Raw genomic sequence first — 26,040 nt, 5'->3', positions numbered from 1 at the left:
CATAGATAGGTTACATGAATTTCTATTATGGCTACAAATGAAGAGATATGTTGAGCGGGTTGGTGAAAAATGCATTTCATATAGGAAAATGACATCTATGCTATTTTCTTATATATTGCATGAACTAGTTCTTATTCCTAGATATCAAAGGCCGTATACTTGTATGGGTTTTTTTGTGGGGTTAACTAGGTCTAACAAGGGGGAACTTAATTTCCACGTTGCTTAATGAGGTCTTATTACTATCATTTGGTGTCGTTGGTTATTTTTCATCGGGTGTAATTGATGAAGATATGGTGAACGAAACCATGGAGTTGGGATTTCTATGGTTGATGGAGCAGGTGGAACATAGCGCCTACAAGCTAGAATTGAAAAGTAAAAATGTTGATAATATAATTCTTGTGTTACTAAATTGCTTTGTTTTTGTGAAGGTAGCGAAGATTTGAAGACAAATCTTTTCGAAAAGGGGAGGTATGATATTAATATGACCCGACATTACGTGCTAATACTTGTAAGGAATTTCAAGAAGCTTTGTTGTCTTCAATCTCAAGCTTGAAGGTGATTGAATACGAAGAATCAAGCATATTCAAGCGATTAAAGGAGTTTTAGGAAGCACTTCATGGAATCTTGTCGAGCTACCAAGCATTCGAGTATAAAATGACATGGGACACAGCACTTGTTGTGTCCCATGGCCTGCACCTGCGAATCACGAACGCACAACCGTGCGCTCGGAAGCATCCAACCACACATAGAGGCAGCAAGGTATGCGCAACAGCACACTCGTAGAGCGTCACCACGCCCCCCTTGCGCACCTCATGCACACTATGCAGACCAAGGCGCATAGTACAGAACCATATGAGCATTAGCATGTTTTCAACGTGCAATGGCCCGTCGCGATGCAGATTTTAGTCTGAATTAGAGTTTTCCACAGTTTTGTTTGGTTCTTTTTGTATTTTCTTATATATATCTTGTAATGCACGAAAATTAAGAACTTTAATCATATATTAGAAGAATATTTTCTCTCCAAAATATTTCGTTTTGTTTACACCTTTGTGTGTTAAATAAAATCAAAATTATCAAATTTTAATATTTTTTGGCGTTTGTCGATTGTTCTTCACGAGAATTGTCAAATATCAGTTTTTCGATGGTTCCTTGAGATCAATTGTCTTCTTTGTGTTATTTGTTACTAAACCACGTCATTTAGTAGTGAATATCACGTTACTTGTTTCAAATATAAAGATCGGGGTTTGTAGAGAATCTTTTTGTTCATTGAATTGAGGGCACGACTATGTCTAGAACGTGCTTGCCTTTCATGCGTAATCAGATTCATATCAGATTTGCTATACAATGTGTATATTGAAAAAAAGATAGCTCGGGATTTGTGGTAGTCTTTGGATCGGAAACACAAAACTGAGAATTCCAAGGCCAAGAAATTTATTTTTGGTAGATTCTTGGACTAGAAGATGATCGACTCCAAAATGATGATCAATTAGGGTCAAGAACTCCAAATGATCTTGTATGATATTCACCTGGAGGACATGGTGCTGAATGAAAACTTTTCAAGTGGCGGTTATCATTGAAAAGTTGTCTCTTGCTTGGAGAAGATGAATATAGAGGAACTAGTTCTTAAGCTTCGTATTGAAAAAAATAACAAGGTATCTGAAGAAAGGTTTCTCAATCCTATTGTGGCTAAGGCCAATATTGTCGAACACGGACAAATCTCGAAGGCAATGAAATTTATTGGTGGAGGTTCTACATTGGGACCTATGAAAGATATTGTAGTACCCGAAAAACCAATATGCGTAGATATGTGCATAACTTATATTATTTAATTTTAAATGGTTATTATTTTAAGAAATTGTTGATTTAATTGCATTTAAATCATTTACGTAATTTTTAAGGATTTTTAAATCGCGTATTTCAAATTTTAGCTTTTTAGATATATACGCGAGACCGGACCGGAGATAGGAAGAGATGAATTTTATGATCCAAAAATATTCTTAAATTTATTTCCGAGCTAAGAAATAATTTATTTTGTTGAAATCAAGTGGATTTAAGTCTACTTTAATTAATTAATCACCAATTTAATTGTAGGCTTCTTAATTCATCAAGATTGTGCTTAATTAACCTTTTAATCAAGCTTAGCTAACCTAGGATTCTAATTAGCAAAACTTACACAAATCCTACACCAATTTGGAAAGACAACTCTCGGTCATTTCACTCCACACAATATGAACTTGACACCATTTAACTCCCCCAACAAGAAAACAAAGGCCACCCATTCATCATGCATGTTCCCCCCCCCCCCAAACTTGGCATCATTTACTCCTCCATGCACCACTTTATTTGACCACAACCCTTCACCACCTTCTTCATTCTCCCTAGCACAAAAATTAGGAGATTTGGCAGCTCCTATTCTTGGCCAAGCCAACAACAATAGCAAGGTGTCTTCATTTTCGTTGACGTGTCTCTCGATCCGACGTATTGTGTTGTTTATTGTAAAAACAACTTAAGGCATGTCTATATTATTTCTTTGCGCTTCAATCAAGTTATATATCTATTTTTAAACCATTACATGTGCTTGATCCATGACAAAACCGAAATCATGTCAAGAAACCTTCTAAAATTCTGTGCAGTATGTTTTTGGCTTTCATTTATGTCTCACGGTTTTGGCTTGTTTTGTGGTTCAGGAGGTTGGCTCGATTTCCAGGCACCCAAGGCTGCATCTAGACATGATTTAGAGTATGTTAGGAAGGTGTTAGTCCATTGGTTTAAGTCCCTTTCCCCCCAACAACACTGAATGGACTGTAACTCTCCATAGTGCAGATTTGAGTCTCGATTTTCTTGGTTTGTTGTCTAAGGTGTATGTTCGGACCTTGGCTGCCCTAGGGGCTGTATCCATGGTTAGAACCTCTCCTTAGCATGTCTAGGACGTGAACAAGATGACTTTCATGGCTTGGTTCATGGTCTCATCGGTTTTTAAAATAAACAAGACAAGTGCCCCTTCGGTTTTCATTTCTGTTTTGTGTGAGTAGTTTCGGTTTTGAGGTTGGGGGTGGATATTGGTTGGCTTCTAGCCCTTAGCCATGGTTCACACAATACCTAATGATGCTTAGATCATGCCATGGTCGATCATATGGCCACTGTAATGATACATGACAGCAAGAACAAGCAACACTCTCCACGGTACAGCATATGTGTTCTCGGGTGAAGCTTTGGATTGTTTTGGGTGGTTGCTTGGATTGTGGTTGGCCTAGGGCCCTTAGCCATGGTTCAAGCCACACCTTAGGATGTTGGTAAGAGGTTCTGGTTGGTGGTTCAAGCCCCAATGATCATTAGCCTTGTAATCGAAGCGAAGCAAGCACAGCTGCTGCCGCTGGAATTTTACAGCAGCTCGAGCTTCGGTTCAGAGGTCACGTACGAGTTCTTGGTTGGCTTTTAGCTTATGACCTTGGACTGGACAGTACCTTATTGAGTTAGAAAGGTCATGTTTTTGCCGTTCGTGATTTGGTTAAGTTTAGAAGTTGTACGAGAATTTACGGTGCAATGTGCCAAAGTGACTCTCGAAAGAGCATTTCATGATTTTGGCCTCCATGCATAATTTTCGTATATTACAGCCTTTGGTATATATTTTCCTGTATTTTATGTGTATTTTAATCATGACTAAACGTTGGTTCAGGTTGGTACAGAGTCATGGTTAGATACTAAGTTTGTTGGGCGTAATTGTCTCGTTTTTAGTTTGATTATGAGATGTTGGTCAAGTTGAGATTATTTGCATGTGTCTCATGTTAGAATTAGGTCGCAGCGAGCCTGGGAATGATCCAACTCAATTGGTAAATTAAAATAATATAATAATTATATTACGTGCAAAAATGTAAAATATCCATTTTTGAGATTTATGTGATATTGCTTGGGGCCAACTTACGCTTATGGGATTACTTCACCCGGTGGTCACTTACCGGTTCAGTTCAGTTCATCCCGGTGGCTACTTACCGGTCCTACCCAGTATACTGTGGCATTAGTCTTATCAGACGTACATTATTTCACCCGGTCGTCAGTTACCGGTCAGTTTAGTTCAGTGCAGTTCAGGGGGCCACTTGCGTATAACATAATCTCAACAGAAAATTATTACACGTTATTTTATGACAGGGCTCTAAGGAGCAAACATTTCACTTACTACTTTCAGTTCAGTTCAGTTCAGTTATGCAAGTAATTATAATTACTCATGATACGATTTTTTTACGTTACGCTTTATGATACGATATTTTTACTTTGCATGTGATTTTATGATATATTTACTTGTTATTCACGTTATATGCATGCTGAGTCTTTAGACTCATTAGACTTGATTGTTGTAGGTACTGACGATGCAGAAGCTGAGGGCGGGGACCAGTGAGTTAGCTCGGATCGGTGGTAGTACGAACCCGAGGACCTCATGTTTAGTTATTCAGTTTTATGGTCAAACTCTTGTTAAAACTTTTATATATTTTAAGTTATTGTTTAAAATATTATTCAGTTTTCGCTGTTATGTTTATGTTAAACCGTTGAGTTATTTTACGAAAGTTTTTATACATTGCAAGTTTATTAATTTAAAGAGAAAATTTTTAATAATTCCGAAAAATTATGAATACGAAATACGGGCCCTCACAGTTGGTATCAGAGCGATGTTTCTTGTAAGAGGGTTGTACTTACTACTGATCTCGAGAAGCTCACGAAGTCACGTCTTCAGTCTGCAAGTCCTACTTTCACGTATTACATTTTTGAGCATGAAATAGTTTACCAGCATGTTGTCATGAAATATTTTATCAGCAAGTTCTCTTGAAAAATATTTTATGTTAAGATTATGTTTTAGCAATTATATATATTTAAATTTAAAGAAAAATAATAGAAATATTGCATGTTGGTTACGTAAGGATTTTACATGGTACAGTATGCCTCCTAGACGAGTTATTGACCGCCCGAGGGGTGCTGAAAGCGAGGCTGATGAGACTCAGAACCGTTATGAGGATAGAGGTCCACCGCCACCTCCTCCACTACCTGATATGCATACCCAGATGATGGCGGGTATGACTCAGTTCTTGGCACAGTTCGCGGGGAACAATGCTGCAGCAGTAGCTAGGCCGCCTAGACCCAAGGCTATATGTGAGCGGTTCATGAGGATGATCCCGAAGGAGTTCACTGGGACGTCTGATCCCATGGTTGCTGAGGGATGGATTAAGTCCCTAGAGGTTACTTTCAGATTTATGGAGCTGGAGGATGTTGACAGGGTCCGCTGTGCGACCTATCTTTTTGGAGGAGACACCCGTCTATGGTGGGAGGGCGCATCTGTAGCTCTGGATCTAGCTACTCTCAGTTGGACGCGCTTTAGAGAGGTGTTCTTCTCTAAGTATTTTACTGATGACGTGCGTTCGAGGTTGACCAGGGAGTTTATGACCCTGAGACAGGGTGACATGACTGTTACGGAGTTTATCCGTAAGTTCGAGAAGGGTTGTCACTTTGTACCCCTGATCGCGAACGACGAGGGTGCCAGACTTAGGCACTTCATGGATGGATTGCGGGGGTTGCTGGCCCTACGACATATGAGGCCGCTGTCTCTAGAGCTATTACTGCAGAGCAGGATCAGAGAGATATCGAGAATGACCGCCAAGGTAAGCGGCCATTTCAGGCGCCCAACCGCCCTCCTCAGCAGCAGCAGCATAAGAGGCCTTTCCATGACCCATCGAGGAGCAGAGGGCGGCAGCAGCAGCAGGGACGTGTGTTCCCGAGGAGGCAGGAGTACCCGGTCTGTACCAGGTGCACACGCCGCCAACCGGAGCTTGCATGTATGGCTCTGAGAAGTGTTTCAAGTGTGGCGGTACTGGCCATTTGCTGAAGGATTGTCCTCAGGGGACATTGCCTACTCAGGGCAGAGTGTTTGCACTCCATGCAGCGGAGGTGAACCCAGGGACTATGCTCTTGACATGTATCTTAAATCTTTAAGTTTATATTTGGGAAAATTTTAGCATATTTAATTCAGTGTTTTGGGATTAATTGTTTGAATTATTGGGTTATAAGATTTGAACTTAGAAATTGTGATAAGATTGCATGTTCTATTCGGGTTGTTTTGGGAATCTAAGTTAGATGAACTTTGACCTTTGCATGTCTATAGGATTAATTCTGGTAAATTATTGGGTTTAGATTGATGTTCCAACCTTTCAGGAAGAATATTTATTGGCGGAGCTTCTACGAACGCCTTGATTGATTCAGGGGCCACTCATTCATTCATATCTGAGACCTTTGCGAATTCCATCGAGGTCAAGACGATTGGATTGGATGTGGCGTATTCTGTGGTTATTCCATTTGGCGAGGAGATGGCAGCGACTAGCGTAGTCCGAGACATAGACCTCGAGATTCATGGAAATCTTGTCTATACGGATTTGATCGTGCTGCCGATACCAGAGTTCGATATTATCCTTGGGATGGATTGGCTACACAAGAACATAGTACTTATTGATTTCCAGCGGAGATCTGTTCTAGTCCGACCGCTTGGAAGGGAGCAGTTCCTATTTGAGCCTGACATGTACTTTAACTTGCCTATCATGATATCTTGTATTCAGGCTAGGAGGCTCATGCATAGGGGTTGGCGAGCATTCATTGCGACTATTATATCTGTTCCCGAGGTACCCATTCAGTTAGTTGCAGATGTCCCAGTTGTCAGGGACTTTTCAGACGTTTTTCTCGATGACGTCTCTGGTAGACCACCGGTACGAGAGGTTGAGTTTTCGATCGATCTTATGCCAGGTACCGCGCCTATCTCTAAGGCACCTTATAGATTAGCACCGTCAGAGATGGTTGAGCTCAAGAAGCAGATTCAGGAGTTTCTTGACAAGGAGTTTATTCGCCCGAGTTTCTCTCCATGGGCGGGCCTGTCTTATTCGTGAAGAAGAAAGACGGATCTATGAGGCTTTGCATTGACTACCAGGAGTTGAACAGGGTTACAGGGAAGAATAAATACCCACTTCCGAGTATCGAGGATTTGTTTGATCAGTTGCAGGGACCCTCAGTATTCTCCAAGATAGATCTGCGTTCTGGATATCACCAGTTGAGGGTGAAAGAAGCCGATACTTTTAAGACTGCTTTTAGGACTCGTTATGGGCATTTCGAGTTCCTTGTAATGCCGTTTGGTCTGACGAATGCGCCGGCGGTCTTCATGGATCTCATGAATTGTGTATTTCAGTCGTATCTTTATCAGTTCGTTATTGTATTCATAGACGACATTCTCGTCTACTCAAAGAGTCAAGAGTATCACAGCAGGCATCTGATCGCAGTATTGCAGACATTGCAAAGGCACAAGCTGTTCGCTAAGTTCAGCAAGTGCGAGTTCTGGTTGGAGAAAGTGGCGTTCCTAGGCCACATCATATCTAGCAGTGGCATTGAGGTAGACCCAGTGAAGATTGCGACAGTCAGAGATTGGGAGGTGCCGCAGAGTGCATCAGAGATCAGTAGTTTCCTTGGTCTAGCAGGATACTATCAGAAGTTTATTCAGGGTTTCTCGTCTATCGCAGTTCCACTCACGTCATTGACTAAGAAGAATGCTAAGTACGTGTGGAGCGATGAGTGCCAGAAGAGCTTCGATTCTTTGAAGCAAGCTCTTATTTCAGCGCCGATCTTGTCCATGCCTTCTGGGCCCGGAGATTTTGTATTGTATACCGATGCTTCGAAACTCGGTCTAGGCGCAGTGTTGATGCAGCATGGGAAAGTAATAGCGTATGCTTCTCGTCAGTTGAAGATCCACGAAAAGAACTACCCTACTTATGATCTTGAGTTAGCTGCTGTAGTATTTGTCTTGAAGATTTGGAGGCATTATCTATATGGAGAAAAGTGTCAGATCTTTACCAACCACAAGAGCCTCAAGTACTTCTTTACGCAGAAAGAGTTGAATATGCGTCAGAGGCGTTGGTTGGAGTTAGTCAAGGATTATGACTTTGATATTATCTACCATCCTGGTAAAGCTAATGTAGTAGCAGATGCTTTGAGCCGGAAAGTCGCAGTGATGGCTCATTTGACAGTTCAGAGGCCTCTTCAGAGTGAGATTCAGAGGTTTGATCTAGAAATTTATACTCGAGGTAGAGTTCCCCATCTATATACCTTGACGATTAAGTCTTCTTTATTAGATCGTATTCGCAGCGATCAGTCATCTGATGAGCAGTTGGCGAAGTGGAGGCAGAGAGATGAGGCGAATGGCAGTGTTTTGTACACAATGAGTGATGGCATTGTTCGTTATCGAGATAGGATATGGGTTTCTAGCAGCGATTTCATTCGAACAGACATATTAGTTGAGGCCCATATGTCCCCGTACTCTATTCATCCTGGGAGTACGAAGATGTACAAGGATCTGCCGATGTTATATTGGTGGCCCGGTATGAAGAGAGAGATCCGGAGATTTGTATCCGAGTGTTTGACTTGTCAACTTGTGAAAGCTGAACATCAGAGACCAGCCGGCTTACTCAAGCCACTTCTCATTCCCGAGTGGAAGTGGGAGAACATTAACAGGGATTTCGTGGTTGGTTTACCGAAGTCGGCTAGAGGTTCAAATGCTATATGGGTGATTGTTGATCCTTTTACCAAGTTAGCGCATTTCTTACCTATTTAGACGACTTTCTCCATGATTCAGTATGCCGAGTTTTATATCCGTGAGATAGTCCGATTGCACGGTATCCCAGTCTCTATTGTTTCTGACAGAGATCCGAGATTCACTTCCTCATTTTGGAAGAGTCTGCATTCAGCGATGAGTACGAAGTTGTTGTTTAGCACAGTTTTTCACCCTCAGATAGATGGTCAATCAGATAGAGTTATTCAGATCTTGGAGGATCTTCTCCATGCTTGTGTCATCGATTTCTCAGTGAGCTGGGAATCGAAGTTGCCATTAGTGAAGTTTACCTATAACAACAGCTTTCGGTCGTCTATAGGTATGGCTCCTTATGAAGCAATGTATGGAAGGAAGTGTAGATCGCCTATTCATTGGGATGAAGTAGGCGAGAGATCAGAATTAGGACCAGAGATCGTTCAGCAGACTTCTGATCTAGTAGTCGTAATCCGTGACAGGATGAGGACTGCTCAGAGTCGACAGAAGAGTTATACCGACCGGAGGAGGAGAGATCTAGAGTTTGCCGTTGGCGACCATGTTTTCGTGAAAAGAGCACCGATGAAGGGTGTCATGAGATTCGTAAAGAAGGGGAAGCTTAGTCCGAGGTTCATCGGACCATTTGAGATCCTCGACAGAGTTGGGACATTAGCATATCGTGTTTCTCTCCCGCCGAATCTGATCGGAGTACACAATGTGTTCCATGTGTCGATGTTGAAGAAGTATTTAGCGAACCCTTCTCATGTGTTTAACTTTGAGCCATTGAAATTTTCTCCGAACTTGTCTTATGAAGAGAGACCAGTGCAGATCTTAGACCGTAAGGAGAAGAAGCTTCGAAACAAGTTGATCAAATCAGTGAAGGTCAAGTGGCTTAATCATTCCGATGAGGAAGCTACTTGGGAGTCAGAGTCAGAGATGCGGAGTCCCTTTGAGATTTATTTGGTGAGTTCTAATTTCGAGAACGAAATTTTATTTAAAGGGGGAGTCTTGTAGTACCCGAAAAACCAATATGCGTAGATATGTGCATAATTTCTATTATTTAATTTTAAATGGTTATTCTTTTAAGAAATTATTGATTTAATTGCATTTAAATCATTTACGTAATTTTTAAGGATTTTTAAATCGTGTATTTCAAATTTTAGCTTTTTAGATATATACGCGAGACCGGACCGGAGATAGGAAATCGGAAATGAATTTTATGATTCAAAAATATTCCTAAATTTATTTCGAGCTAAGAAATAATTTATTTTGTTGAAATCAAGTGGATTTAAGTCTACTTTAATTAATTAATCACCAATTTAATTGTAGGCTTCTTAATTCATCAAGATTGTGCTTAATTAACCTTTTAATCAAGCTTAGCTAACCTAGGATTCTAAATAGCAAAAATTAAACAAATCCTACACCAATTTGGAAAGACAACTGTCGGTCATTTCACTCCACACAATCTCAACTTGACACCATTTAACTCCCCCAACAAGAAAACAAAGGCCACCCATTCATCATGCATGTTCCCCCCCCCCCCTCCCCCCCAACTTGGCATCATTTACTCCCCCATACACCACCTTATTAGACCACAACCTTCACCACCTTCTTCATTCTCCCTAGCACGAAAATTAGGAGATTTGGCAGCTCCCATTCTTGGCCAAGACAACAACAATAGCAAGGTGTCTTCATTTCCGTTGTCGTGTCTCCCGATCCGACATATTGTGTTGTTTATTGTAAAAACAACTTAAGGCATGTCTATATTATTTCTTTACTCTTCAATCAAGTTATATATCTATTTTTAAACCATTACATGTGTTTGATCCATGACAAAACCGAAATCATGTCAGGAGGTTGGCTCGATTTCCAGGCACCCAAGGCTGCATCTAGACATGATTTAGAGTGTGTTAGGAAGGTGTTAGTCCATTGGTTTAAGTCCCTTTCTCCCCAACAACACTGAATGGACAGCAACTCTCCATAGTGCAGATTTGAGTCTCGATTTTCTTGGTTTGTTGTCTAAGGTATATGTTCGGACCTTGGCTGCCCTAGGGGCTGTATCCATGGTTAGAGCCTCTCCTTAGCATGTCTAGGACGTGACCAAGATGACTTTCATGGCTTGGTTCATGGTCTCATCGGTTTTTAAAATAAACAAGACAAGTGCCCCTTCGGTTTTCATTTCTGTTTTGTGTGAGTAGTTTCGGTTTTGAGGTTGGGGGTGAATCTTGGTTGGCTTCTAGCCCTTAGCCATGGTTCACACAATACCTAATTATGTTTAGATCATGCCATGGTCGATCAGATGGCCACTGGAATGATACATGACAGCAAGAACAAGCAACACTCTCCACGGTACAGCATATGTGTTCTCGGGTGAAGCTTTGGATTGTTTTGGGTGGTTGCTTGGATTGTGGTTCGCCTAGGGCTCTTACCCATGGTTCAAGACACACCTTAGGATGTTGGTAAGAGGTTCTGGTTGGTGGTTCAAGCCCCAATTACCATTAGCCTTGCAATCGAAGCGAAGCAAGCACAGCTGCTGCCGCTAGAATTTTACAGCAGCTTGAGCTTCGGTTCAGAGGTCACGTACGAGTTCTTGGTTGGCTTTTAGCCTATTGCCTTAGACTGGACAGTACCTTATTGAGTTAGGAAGGTCATGTTTTTGGCCGTTTGTGATTTGGTTAAGTCTAGAAGTTGTACGAGAATTTACGGTGCAATGTGCCAAAGTGACTCTCGAAAGAGCGTTTCATGATTTTGGCCTCCATGCATAATTTTCGTATATTACAGCCCTTGGTATATATTTTCCAGTATTTTAGGTGTATTTTAATCATGACTAAATGATGGTTCGATGTTGGTTCGGGTTGGTACAAAGTCGTGGTTAGATACTAAATTTGTTGGGCGTAATTGTGTCGTTTTTAGTTTGATTATGAGATGTTGGTCAAGTTGAGATTATTTGCATGTGTCTCATGTTAGAATTAGGTCGCAGCGAGCCTGGGAATGATCCAACTCAATTGGTAAATTAAAATAATATAATAATTATATTACGTGCAAAAATGTAAAATATCCATTTTTGAGATTTATGTGATATTGCTTGGGGCCAACTTACGCTTATGGGATTACTTCACCCGGTGGTCACTTACCGGTTCAGTTCAGTTCATCCCGGTGGCTACTTACCGGTCCTACCCAGTATACTGTGGCATTAGTCTTATCAGACGTACATTATTTCACCCGGTCGTCAGTTACCGGTCAGTTTAGTTCAGTGCAGTTCAGGGGGCCACTTGCGTATAACATAATCTCAACAGAAAATTATTACACGTTATTTTATGACAGGGCTCTAAGGAGCAAACATTTCACTTACTACTTTCAGTTCAGTTCAGTTCAGTTATGCAAGTAATTATAATTACTCATGATACGATTTTTTTACGTTACGCTTTATGATACGATATTTTTACTTTGCATGTGATTTTATGATATATTTACTTGTTATTCACGTTATATGCATGCTGAGTCTTTAGACTCATTAGACTTGATTGTTGTAGGTACTGACGATGCAGAAGCTGAGGGCGGGGACCAGTGAGTTAGCTCGGATCGGTGGTAGTACGAACCCGAGGACCTCACGTTTAGTTATTTAGTTTTATGTTCAAACTCTTGTTAAAACTTTTATATATTTTAAGTTATTGTTTAAAATATTATTCAGTTTCCGCTGCTATGTTTATGTTAAACCGTTGAGTTATTTTATGAAAGTTTTTATACATTGCAAGTTTATTTATTTAAAGAGAAAATTTTTAATAATTCCGAAAAATTATGAATACGAAATACGGGCCCTCACAGTTATGTTCAAGAAAAAATATCACGGGAAGTGCTACCACAAGTCTTCTGAAAAAAGCCAAAAAGAAATCATGAGGTTAATGTTGTGGAGAACACGTATAAGGAGGTTATATGAACCTATCTGCTGTCATTTATGAAGTGAATATGGTTGGATCAAATCCAAGGGAGTGTTGGATCTATACTAGTACCACCCGTCATGTTTGCTCCGATAAGAGCATATTTACATCTCTGGATGAATCAGTGAATTGTGAAAAACTGTTTATGGGAAACTCTTCTACCTCAGATATCAAGGGACAAGGGAAAGTGATATTGAAGATGACGTGTGGGAAAGAGCTGACTCTCAACAATATATTGTATGTGTCGGAGGTTCGAAAGAATTTAGTTTCCGATTCGCTGTTAAATAAGCATGATTTTTGCATTGTCTTTGAGTCAGATAATGTTATTTTGTCTAAGAATGAAATGCTTGTTAGCAAAGATTATGTAAGAGATGGTCTGTTCAAACACAATGCAGTGGCTATTAAGCCTGTGATTAATGAAATGAGTTTTTCTGCTTACTTGCTTGAGTCTTCCAATTTGTGGCATGGTAGACTAGGACATGTTTATTATGATACTATGCGTAGATAATTAACTTAAAAAGCATTCTTACATTCCGAATCGATAAACAATACAAATGCAAAACTTGTGTTGAGGTAAAAAATAACAAGATCATTTTTACAAACTATTGAAAGAAATAACGAACCCATTGATCTAATTCACATATATGTATGTGATTTTAAAAAAGTGCAAACACGTGGCTGAAATAAATATTTTATTACCTTTATCAATGATAGCACAAGTTTTTGTTATGTGTATCTACTCAAACATAAAGATGAAGAAATAAAAAAATTTGTCATGTACAAAAGTAAAGTTGACAATTAACTTAACAAAAAATTAAGGTGCTAAGAAATAATCGTAGAGGTGAATATGATTCACCATTTACTGAGTTCTGGGCTCAACAAGGTATTAGATACAAAAAAATTGCAACTTATTCTCCTTAGCAAAATGACATTGCAGAGAAATATAATTGCACTTTGAAAAAAATGATGAATGCACTATTATTGAATTCTGGTTTACCACAAAATATGTGGGGGAAGATGTTCTAGCATCAAATTAACTTTTAAATAAGGTGCTATGAAATAAGCAAGATAAAAGTCAATATGAGTTATGGAAAGGAAGAACTCTTTCCTACCAATACTTGCGAGTGTGAGGGTGTCTGACCAGGTAGCAATACCCACTCTTAAGAAGGTAAAAATCTAACCAAAATATGTTGACTCCATTTTCATTGAATAAGCAAAAAACAGTAGCGCTTATCATTTCCTTATACATGAATTTCAAATACTTGATATTCAAAAGAATATGATAATGGAATCAAAAAATATTTTGTTATGTGAACATGTGTTTCCACACAAATATATGGATGAACCAAGTTTTTCTAAAAGATCATATGAGACAAAGAAAAAAGAACAGGAAATTCATAATGAGGTTGAACTCAGACGTAGTAAAAGAGCTATGGTAGAAAAATCATTTGGTCGGAATTTTATTACATTCATTATGAAAAGTGAACTTCAAAGCTTCAAAGAAGCAGTGGATTCATCTGAGGTGCCTCAATGGAAAGAAGCCATCGATTCTGAAATATAATTCATTTTACAAAATCATACATGAAAATTAGTTAATCTTCCTTCGAGAAGCAAACCACCAGGTTGTAAATGGATTTCAAATGGAAAATGAAATCAGACGGAACCATATATAAATATAAATCCAAATTAGTAATCAAGGTCTATCGTCAACGTCAAGGGCTTGATTATTTTGACACTTATTCTCCTGTGATGCAACAAACCTATATTCATGTTATACTTGCGATTGCCTCCTTGTGGAATCTTGAAGTGTAGAACCCGTAAATCAGACTACGTATAAGCTAAACATAATTCTAGTATTTAAATTAAAATGATTTTATTTCATGAATATTTAAATTCTTTTCTTTAAATTTAATTATTTTATGCAGTAGTTTAATTACTATCTTTTTAGTTAAATAAGTGAGTCCGGACTGGAGTTGGAGTAATAAGATAAATTTTAATAATGAGAAAATATTCCTAGACTTAATTTGAGATAAAAAATGAGTTATTTTAATGAAAAGGGAAGTTTAAGGAATTATTTAATTAATTAGAGATAAATAGTAAATAAATTTCTTTTTGTCCAAGAATTTAATTAAAAGCCTAAATTAAAATATGTGACCAATTGATATAAGATAATCTAGGCTTATTTTATTTAAGAAATTGTAATTTAACATGTTGGTAATTTAATTTAAAGATTTGACCATGCATGCAAGATAATGCCTATCCTAAACTAATTTATTAATTCACTAAAATACATAATTAGTGTTTAAAACTTTAAGGAGATAAAATTCAATAATTAAACAATTTTTCCCTCCATTTATTTTGAAGAATTTCGGCCACCTTAAGGATTTGGATTAAATAAGTTGACAACTCACCATTTTTGAATCCCTTCTATATCGATTCTTGGTAGATAATCCCTTCATTTTTAATCAACAATAATTAATGATTTAAGCAATATCCCACCCCATTTTATTAAGCATAATTTCGGCCACCTTGATAAAAGATTTAAAAATATTTTGCAACTCTCCATCCTTAATTCATTTCCTTATCTTTTCATGGTAGATAATTCCCTAAATTTTATTCACCACTAATTAATATTTAAGCAATATTTCTACCATGTTTATCTAGCAATATTTCCCTTCTTTTTAAGTGATAAAAATCGGCCACCCTCTATCTTAAAAGACTTAAATTTTTTTGTTTAACAACTCATCCTTTATTATTCTTCCCCTTAATCTTTTCTAGATAGATATCTTTCCCAACTTTTAAATCACCAACAATCAAATAACTAAGCACTTTTCCCTACCTTATTTTTGATTGAAATTTTCGGCCACCCCTTGAGGAGATTTGAAAATATTGTCAACTCTCCACCTTTAATTCTTTCCTTAATCCTTTCATGACATAGATAATCCTCTCATTTTAAATCCTCATAAATTAATAATTAAGCAATATTCTCACCCCAATTATCTAATAAACATCGGCCACTCTTGTTGAGATTTAATGTTGATTGCCAACTCACCACCTTGATTCATCTCCCTACTCTTTACTTGGTAGATAATCCCCTTCTTTTTAATCTCCACTAATTATCAATTTAAGCAATATTCTCCCATGATTTGGTAGACTAAAATTCGGCCAACACCTCTCCCATATCCTTCTCAAATCCCTTGATATCACACCCCATTTCCTTATCTATCAAACTCTAGGATAGAAAGATTTGATTTGCCATTTAAACTCTCCATTTAATTAGTAAACTCCCTTCATCTCCTAGCCACTCTCCCTCACCCTTATTCTCAAAAATTCTGAGCATTTCAGCAAGAAAAAAACGTGAGTGCTCTAGGAAAAACAGGAGAGAAAGTGAGAAAAGAAAAGAACTCCGTCTCCTCCGCGCCGCGTCGTTGTGTTGTTTGTTTTTCTTTCAAAACAAACCAAGGCATGTATATGTTATTTCGTTCACTCTTCAATCAAGTCATATTAATATTTTAAAACATTTCATGTGCATGATTTATAAGGCAAAAACCGAAATATTGTGAACCATTTTCGAAAACATGAGTGCAGATTTTTGTGGCTTCTCTTATACATCACGATTTGCTTGTTTTTGTGAGTACAGGTGGTTGGCTCGACCCTAGGCTCCCAAGGCGGCATCTAGACATGTACTAGGACATGTTAGGATTATATTGGTCCATTCGTTCAAGCCCATACCCGCTGGAAATTCAGAAATGACAGCAACACTTCCGTTGTGTCATATTGAGTCTCGAAAATTCTGTGTTGCTATCAAGGGAGATGTTCTTGATCTTGGCTATCCTAGGGGCCTATAGCCATGGTTAGAACACTCCCCTATCATGTCTAAGACGTGACCAAGTCGCCATTTTGAGGCTTGGTCCATGGCGGAATCGGTTTTAAAACAAAAAGAAAGAACAGCCCCTCCCCTTCGACCCCTTTTAAAAATTCTGCATGTGTCTTTCGAGTTTGGCGGCATGGTGTGGATCTTGGTTGGCCTCTGACCCTTAGCCACGGTTCATACCATACCCCTCGATGTCTAGATTGTGCCATGGTCAAGCAAATGGCCACTGGAACGACGCATGATAGCAAAGGAAACAAAACACACCCCACGCATGCAAGGGTGCACTCAGGTGGACGTTCGGTTGGTTAAGGGGATGGTTCGAATTGTGGCTGGCCTTGGGCCCTTAGCCATGGTTCCAACCTTCCCTTAGGATGTTGGCAAGAGGTTCTGGTTGGTGGTTCAAGCCCAATGGCCATTAGACTCTCAAACGACCCAAGGAAACCATAGCACAGCTGCTGTATTTTTGTGACAGCAACTTTCTGCGGTGGTTCAGTGGCTCGTTCGAGTTCTTGGTTGGCTTTTAGCCTATGGCCTTGGAATGGACAGTGCCTCATCAAGTTAGGAAGTCATTGTTTTGGCCGTTTGTGATTCGGATCATTTTAGAGGTCGTACAAGAATTTACGGTGCAATGTGCCAAAGTGACTCTCGAAAGAGCGTTTCACGTTTTTGGCCTCCATTCACTAAATTTCGAGTACTGTAAATTAAGGAGCAATATTTCATCATTTTTAAGAGTATTTTAATCATTACTAAACGTTGGTTCGGTGTTGGTTCGGGTTGGCTCGGAGTCATGATTAAATACTAAGTCAGTGGGCGTAATTGTCTCGTTTTTGGATTCAATTACAAAGTTTGGTCAAGAAAAATCAATGGCATATTTTTCATGTTAGATTTAAGTCGCAGCGAGCCTGAGAATGATCCAACCCGTTTGGTAAAATTAATACAGGATATTTAATTACGTTATTTAATTATATTACGTGCATAAAAATAGAAATTATTCATTTTTGAGATTTATGTGATATTGCTTGTGGCCATTGTACTATTGTGGGATTATTACTTCACCCGGTTGCCAGTTACCGGTCAGTTCAGTTTTGTACCACCCAGTATACTGTGGCATTAGTCTGATCAGACTATTAGTATTTCACCCGGTCGTCAGTTACCGATCCCGGTCGTCAGTTACCGGGCAGTTCAGTTCAGTTCAGTTCATTGCAGTTCATGGGGCCACTTGCGTAGAACATAATCTCAACAAAATTATCATCCAGGCTGTTTTATTACAGAGCACTATGGAGCTAACAGTTCACTCATGATTTTCAGTTCAGTTATGCACGTATTTATAATTATCCATGATAAGATATTTACAGTTCAGTTATGCAAGTACTATAATTCCTCATGACATGATATTTTCACTTCGCATGCAATTTTATTATTATCTATTTACTTGTTATTTACGATATATACATGCTGAGTCTTTAGACTCACTAGACTTGATTGTTGTAGGTACTGATGATGTAGGGATCGAAGGCGGAGACCAGTGAGCCAGCTCCAGTCGGCAGTAGTGGGACCCGAGGACCTCATTTATCAGTTTATTTATTATTTTTGTGAAAACTCATTTTATTACAATGAATTATTTTAAGCTGTCGTTTTGAAACATTATTTACTTCCGCTGCTATTTTTGAACATTAAACTTTATTTATCAGTTTATTTATGAATGAGACATTTTATTTAATTAAAGAGAAAATTTTAAATTTTTTTGCAAATTTTCAAGCACGAATTTAGAGGCCTCTACATGAAGTACACCAAACAAGTGTAAAGTTATTTTTTCTAAATGAAGTTCTAGAAGAAGAAATTTACATAAAACAACCTGAGAGATTTTCTAGGCCTAGGCAAGAAAAAAAGAAATGTAAACTAGTAAAGTCTCTATATGTCTTAAAACAAGCATCAATGCAATGACGCGAAAAATTTGATAAATTCATGGTAGAAAATGAATTTAAATTCAGTTATGCGACAAATGAATATACGTAATGCGACAAAGGTATATACGTAGATGACATGTTTATCATCATAAGTAATCATATGATGATTAAATCCACTAAGAAGGTTTTCAATTTAAGATTCAACATGAAAGATATTGGCCTATCTGATATAATCCTTGGTATTAAACTCCATAGAGCATCAGAATGGCTAGTTTTAAATCAATCCCATCATGTTGACAAAATTCTTGAAAAATTTAGTAAGGATGATTTTGCATTGACTAGAACTTTGATAGATTCGAGTCAACATCTATCAAAGAATCGAAGCGATAATATCTTTCAATTAGAATACTCTTGAGTAGTTGGAAGTCTTGTGTACTTAATGAGTTGTACAAGACCAGACATGGCACATGCGGTAAGAAAATTAAGCAAATTCACTAGTAATCCAGGAGTTGAACACCAGAAAGCAATTGTCAGATTGTTGACTTATTTAAAGTACATTCGTGACCATGGAGCTGCACTATACCAGATATCATGTCGTTACTGAAGGATACAATGATGCAAACTGGATATCTGACATGAAAGATTCAAATTCTACAAGCGGATTTGTATTCACTTTAAGAGGTGCAACAAGTGCATGAAAATCTTCTAAGCTGACATTAATAGCCATATCCACAATGGAGTATGAAATTATAGCTCTTGACAAATGTGCTGGAGAGGCTGAATGACACGTCAATTCTTATATGATGTTCAGGATGGGCAAAACTTGTGTCGGCTATATGTACACATTGCAATAGCCAATCTGCGATTTGAAGAGTAGAAACCAATATGTATAATGGTAAGTTTAGACATATATGTCGTAAACACAATGTCATTAGATAACTACCCTCAACCGGAGTTATCTCTGTTAAATATGTAAAGTCAAATGATAATATAGTGGATCCACTAACCAAATAGTTTAACAGAGAGTTAGTCGTGAAATCATCAAGGGGAATGAGACTTAAGCCCTTTGAATAAATTGGTACGAAGGAAAAACCAAACTACACCGACTAGAGTTTCCAATAACTAGGTTCAATGGGACAACCCACTTGCACTAATTCGGTGGATCACTAAGGGTTTATCCCTAGTTCATTCTTATGATGAAACAATGAATGTTGAGGATAAACATACAACTTTTAATGATTCTTATGCAGAACATTAAATAATCACCTATGTGAGAGAGAAGTGGGGCATCTTTAAAAGAATTGTGCGGCTCAATTCTAGACCCTCTCACAGAACTAAGCATGTTTTCATGGCCAAAACGAATACAATTATGATAACTGAATTGTATCAAAAAAGTCATGTGCGAAATATATCTTAATTTATATAAATGACAGAACAGTTTAAGGACATCATGTCTATTGATCAACTAGTAAAACAAATATATTTCACAAAAGAAAATTCAAAGGGTACATCTACTTAACCTATGCAGAGTTCAACGATATAGCTTTATCACCAATATTTTGTATCAGTTTTCATTACTATGATGGATTGTTGAAAAATGAAATTAAAATTAAAGTTTGAATGAAAAATTGTATAATGTGGGAGTATCTTTGGTTTTCCACATTATTGAGTTATTATGGACTTTTGGCTCTCTACATTCTTGAGTGACTTTTTGTGCGTCTTTTTTGAGCCTTTAAATAAGTGTGTCCATTTTCTCAATCCACACACACATACTCAAGATCTCACTCAAACATTCTTTTGCATTTCATATTGTTAGCTTTTTATTTGGCATCTGCTGAATTTTTCCGATAAAATAAATGTAAGATTTTAATTCGTCGGAATAGTAAATTGGTGTATAATTTGCTACTGGTTCAACCATTGTACCTTGATAAACAGATGTTTGTATTGATCCTCAAGCACCACATGGTGATGACGAATCTGTTTTATAGAAAATATACTTTTTCATAGGCCTTGTTTGTTTGTTTCATTATTTTCTTTATACAAATTAGTTTTGTTGAATTATATTTATGGTGTTATTCTATTATATGTTTTAACATATTTGTTAGTTTTTTTTTGTCTATATATTGGTGTAACAGTTTTAGCATACGGACTCTATTTAAAGTGTGAAGTTCATCAACTCCAGGAGAAATCTGGTTAATTTATTATTGATTTTTTAATTTTAATTCTATAATAGACCTATTGTGTTTAAGGCTGGTTTTATATTCTAATCAAGTTGTAAATTTTGGTTTGCAAATAATCACATTTATTTCCTATATTTTGTATTGATTACATTATTTTGGCTTACATGTAAAGTGTTCGATACCTCTAAAAAAGTGATTTTCTTATTATTATTTTTCATAAAATATAAAAGAAAAGTTAATAATCATTTTTTTTACAGATCGAAAATTCTATATATACCATTTATTTTGATTACCCACTTCATTCAAATAATTGGCCAAAGTTACGAGAGGAAATCATTATTAGTCTTACAAAGTTTATCAAATCTCCCCCGCAAACTGGATATTACAGGAAGTCGCGTCTAACCAGTTATATTTTAGAGCTTTAGTCTAACTAACATAACTTGGGGCTCGATCTCAAATATAAATATGAAGGGAAACTTTGTTTGCAAACTACAGAAAACAAGTTGTTTTAGCGACGAATTTTGATAAAACCGTACTAATTTGAATCTGCCCACAGTTTTGCGACGGGATGTTCTTCTGAAAACCGTAAAAATCCACCGCAGTATGGATAGTAGTAGTCACCCTAGCCGTAATGCTCACCTTCGCCGCTGGAGGAGGATAATTAAATAATTCTGAAAAAAAAAAAGAAAAGAAGCTTTGACTTGCTCCTTATTCCGCACTGGTCGGGCTAAGCTCCCTGTCTCAAATTGATTAGCTTTTTCTTTCTTTTGCTTGTGTATTTTGAATCTTTCTTCTCGAATACCATTTTATCCACTCCTCTTAATTCCATCCACCTCCCGTTTTTGTGTGTTTATTGGGTACGAGCAATATGAATAGGAAACGACGTTTCTTTATATTTTTACGATTCTGCTACATGACTGTTTTAACAACGGAATTCAAAACCGTCGCTAATTTAAATTGAGACAGTTTTAGCGACGATTTTAACCATCACTAGTTGTAATTCTCTTTTAGTGTCACCGCCTATCGACAAAACATAAATTTTTATTTTTCAGTTCTCATTCCAGAGAAAGAAATTATGCACTCCATGATTTATGTTTTAATATTTCAGCTCTTTGAACTTTTTTTAAAAAAACTAATTATCATAATTTACATACCCAATTTCAATCAATTGCTACTATCAATTCGTAAATCAATGCTCAACTTTAAAATTTCTCTACTTAAATTTATAAAATCAGTGCTACAAATTTCTATGAACAACAAATTGCATTTTTTTTTTATACATATTAGAAATCATAGTTTATATTCAGAATTTGAGTTGTTGGTACCAAAAATTTGTGAATGAGTAATTCAATCTGAATGGTTTTGTGTCCAAAAATTTAAAACATGTGTTAGTGTAACAACAAAAAAATAATTAAAAAAATAATTTTATACTTAAAAATTATACTTGATTTGAGTCACTTGATTAGTAATAGTATGTCAATTTTCAATCTAAATGTTTCGTAGTCAATTTTGTAAAACGAGTATTAGTGTAGCAAAAAAATATGTAATTCGTACTTAAAATCACAATTTACATACCCATTTTGTTTTCTTATATTATTCATAAATGTTTGTTAATTTTTTTTCAATATAATTCACACACAAAAAAATGCATCTAATAAATGCCAAATTTGATTATTATTTATAGTATAAATCAGTAATTAGACAAATCTTTGAATCTTGACTTCTATATATAATTTCAATATAATTCACACACATATATCTATATATAATAACATTATAATAATAATAATTATTATTCATAAAATGAATTTAAAAAAAAACCTTGTCAAGATACATTACTTGCTCGAAAATTTAAAAAAAATAATAATAATTAAGCAATTATTAAATTAAACTACAAATAATGAAATCAAACTCCTGCGTAGAGAGCAGGCTTTGGCAAGCCCTTGACAATACCACAAAGTTGCTGTGCCTCCGGAATATTGTACTCATCCCTCAACGAACGCGCCGGAGACAACACGCTGAAGTACAGCTGCTGTCCCAAGTAAGTCCTCTCCCACATCTCCGACCGCAAGTTCCACATTCCGGCGTTGTCCAGGGTGGTCATTATGGCGGCCCAAGAATTGGGATACACTTGAATGTTGTGCCTGCTCACTCCATCAACCAGATTGTAGTTCTTTCTCTTGTCGGGGCTCCACCTCCCGGGCTCGATGGCCACTGCGAAGAACGAATATCCGTCTAAGTGCCATGTCTGAATGGTTTTCTCGTGGTTCTCGAAGATGATCTCGACGAAGTTCCTGAAAGTGGCGTTAACTACGCTGGGGGCGACCACGGCGTTTGATCCGGATACGGGCTCGTCTTTCACGAGATTGTACTGGAATTCCTTCTCGGAGAGGCCGAAGTACTCGGAGAGCTTTAGCGGCGTTGCGGGGTCCACGTGGGAGACTCCGTTGATGCCGAAACGCAGCTTGCCGTTCACCACTGACCTTGTGTTGGCGATCTTGATTGTGCGGGTGATGTTGATCTTTCCGTAGTGGTATGAGCCTTGTGGGTTGGGTCGGGCTGCGCTGGCGGTGAGGTTCCACCTGAAAGAGCGGAACTGGTTGATGGACCATGCGATGCCGGCGGAGTTCTCGGGTGGTGGTGGTGGGAGCAGGGGGGATGCGGGGGTGTTGCTGTTGGTGTAGCGGATGACGGCAACTGACACGTCGGGGCGTCTGGCGAATCGGCTCGATGCCACCAAGTAGTAGTCCTTGGGGGCTTGGTTTGCGGTCACCAAAACGGACATGCATTGCCCAACATGGATGTCGAGTGAATCATACACGTTTTGGACAGTGTGAGATCCTTCCATTTCAACCAATTTTAAAGTGTGGCCTTGGATCCTGAAGTTGATGGAGTTCCTCAACCCAACATTGCACACTCTGTACCTATAAGTCTTTCCAGCCTCCATGGTGAAGAGTGGTTGCTCCACCTTATCGCCGACCTTGCCGGATTTCCCATTGATCACTACGCCAGCGGGCCTACCAATAGATCGCCCACTATCCAGGAGTGCCTTCAGTGTCTTGTGACCCTTATTATACCAATCTCCGAGGAGTACAGGGTACTCATCAGCAGGCCAGTCGAAAGGCACCGGGATGAGTTCTCGGCTGTGGATCTTCAACATGCCAATGCCACCAGCAGCTCTCTGCAGGCCGATGGTTGGGAAGTAGTAGTAGGTGCCGATCTGGTCCTTGACCTGGAACTTGTACGTGTAGTTCGTGCCAGGCATGATGGGGCACATCGTGCCAGGGGTGCCATCTTGCCACGAGTTTTTCCTCTGCTGGACGCCGGTCCATGAGAGGAGGAGCGGCTCATCCAACTCATTGAACACATTGACGACAATGTTGTTGTTGGATGTGCAGTTGATCACAGGCCCCGGGAACTGACCATTGATTAGAATCCCTTGTTGGGGGACGCCTAGAGGGGCGATGGTGCCATACGATACGTGCCACTCGAAGAAGAGATAAGGATCTTCGGCCATAACCCCGAGGGAGAGGCAGAGCAACATTGCCACAAAGATCATTTTCGACCCCATGGCTTTGCTTCTTGACCTTTCTATTTATTTTGTGTTTTTTAAATAAAAGGAAAAGTGGAAGAAGGAGGCTACCCACCTTCTTCAAGCAGAGCTTGTTCGGTATTGCATTTGTTCTATGAATCAAAGCCTTTTTATAGGGGCAAAAAGATGTGTTTGATTGGCTATAAAATGGTCTTTTCTAATCACACATCTCCCTTGAACAATGCCATTTTTTTTCAAACATTGCCATTCAATTTCCTATAATTGCTCATTGTTGAGTTTTTTATGTGTATATTCACTTACATCTCCTTATAAATTATGTGACTCTCCGGCATCTTCTCTACATGTCTTAGTTATTACCAATGGTTGAACACATTTTTGACATGATAATTTTCTAAAAAAAATTGCAGATGAATGGCAATGGAAGTTAAATGTTTTAGGTAACATTTACACGTAACATGTGGGAAGGATATTTTAATAATAAATAAAAAAAATTGTAACAAACTAATATAATATGATTTTGATACTTAAGTTTAGCTACGTACATCATAAATTTATTGAAAACTTTCAGATTTACATCATGTACGTGGGCTACATGTTTGTACGTTCTTTGTAAAGAAACTTTAACTTGAGCCTTCAGACTTTTTGATAATAAAAATTTGTTCAAATTGCATTACATTCACGAGTAACTGTGAATTTGATTTTTTTTTTTTTTTTAAAAGTTATAGTACAAGAATTTGAGTAAAAACATGATCTCTATGGCATGTCGATTTCATGTTCGAGTATGTGTCTAACAAGCCAATTTGTGACTTGAGCTTTATTGACACTTATGTAAAAAAAATATTTATTTTAATAATATTTTATGATTTTATCCAATTATGACATTTACTTTGTATGTATCCTCATGTAAACTGCATAGATAAAGCTCTTGAATATATTATAAGTATCATGAGTTCCTGAAGTCATGTGAATCATAAATTCATTAAGAAGTGTATTTGTTTATTATAAATAGGTTCCTAGTCGATTCTACCTCTAAAAACAAGGATAAAGATAGCTCGAATTCGACCCTATCATATGTGGTGTTAATCTCACGTTTCATTCTTATGGATATAAAGATATTCAATCATACAAATGAATGATCATAAGATGATTGCATGAAACTATCATCTCTCGGATTTTTCAAGTGATTATCACTCATTGAGTGGATTAATCCGCGGTATGATTATATGTAGTTAATCCTTAGACCTGAAACAACATGGAAGCTCTATGTACTAGCACTGCACTTTGACTCGTTTACTTACTCCAAGAGGGTCATCAGGTAACGAGATTGGGTGCAGTCACATCAAACGTAGGAGCCGACGCATTGTAGTCGAGGATTCACCACTCACCTACGGGTGTGGATATCTTATATGATTTGTTGAGTTAATAGTGTAAGGAATCTCTAATCAAATTAAAATGTGTATATTATCGAAATGTGTTTCCTTAGTTGAATATACGATGTCACTATAATTACTCAAATATATAATACATCGTTGTTAAATTTATTTGCAACTCTCGATATATCAATGGTTGAGATTCGATCAGAATATATGTGTTGAAAGGACTGTATTGTATGATAACCATAACGTAATGATTCTTACAGGAACTATCAGTTATACTTAGGGTATCATGAGCGTTGTTATTAGATACTCTTACCATGATCCAATGGGTGCAATCGGACTTGAGTTTTGACTTTTTTTATCAAAAGGTTGATGAAAAGAAATAGGTTAATTAGAGTAAGCCTCAATAAAGACAAGTGATTTCCTAAATCACATGAAATTGTGAACTCAAGGCTAGGTGTTTCTCTGAACCATTGAGGGTCACACCAGTATTGAATTATGTGTTCTCGTTGAAATGGTTAAATTCAAGTAGAATTTGGCGACTATAATTTTCATGGAAATCAAACAAATAGCTTATAAAAGAGTTTATAAATACTGTATTCTATATTTGAAA

At 37.7% G+C, this 26,040-nt stretch overlaps 2 protein-coding genes across 2 annotated transcripts; one reads left to right on the top strand and one right to left on the bottom strand.

Annotated features, from left to right (window-relative positions):
- Positions 1-4,928: 4,928 nt before the first annotated feature.
- LOC140979089 (uncharacterized) lies at positions 4,929-8,629 on the top strand. Its single transcript, XM_073444440.1, has 5 exons — positions 4,929-5,399; positions 5,534-5,645; positions 6,196-6,777; positions 8,151-8,351; positions 8,457-8,629. Exons 1-5 carry the CDS (start codon positions 4,929-4,931, stop codon positions 8,627-8,629), a joined length of 1,539 nt encoding a protein of 512 aa, XP_073300541.1.
- Positions 8,630-22,286: 13,657 nt separating this feature from the next.
- Positions 22,287-24,182, bottom strand: LOC140978737 (L-ascorbate oxidase homolog). The gene has a single exon (XM_073443952.1). The coding sequence runs from the start codon at positions 24,067-24,069 to the stop codon at positions 22,405-22,407; it is 1,665 nt and encodes a 554-aa protein (XP_073300053.1). The 5' UTR covers positions 24,070-24,182; the 3' UTR covers positions 22,287-22,404.
- Between the last annotated feature and the right edge of the window lie 1,858 nt (positions 24,183-26,040).

This window comes from Primulina huaijiensis, chromosome 6, assembly GCF_012295235.1.
Source record: "Primulina huaijiensis isolate GDHJ02 chromosome 6, ASM1229523v2, whole genome shotgun sequence".
In the NCBI taxonomy this organism is placed as follows: domain Eukaryota; kingdom Viridiplantae; phylum Streptophyta; class Magnoliopsida; order Lamiales; family Gesneriaceae; genus Primulina; species Primulina huaijiensis.
The sequence above is the reverse complement of the archived record's forward strand: the minus strand, read 5'-3'. Positions and strand labels throughout refer to the sequence as shown.

Coding starts and splice junctions, on each gene's coding strand:
- LOC140979089 (XM_073444440.1), top strand. CDS start 4,929: ATGCCTCCTAGACGAGTTATTGACCGCCCGAGGGGTGCTGAAAGCGAG. Junction 5,400..5,533: donor CTAAGTATTTTACTGATGAC/GTGCGTTCGAGG, acceptor TGCCAGACTTAG/GCACTTCATGGATGGATTGC. Junction 5,646..6,195: donor TATCGAGAATGACCGCCAAG/GTAAGCGGCCAT, acceptor CCAACCTTTCAG/GAAGAATATTTATTGGCGGA.
- LOC140978737 (XM_073443952.1), bottom strand. CDS start 24,069: ATGGGGTCGAAAATGATCTTTGTGGCAATGTTGCTCTGCCTCTCCCTC.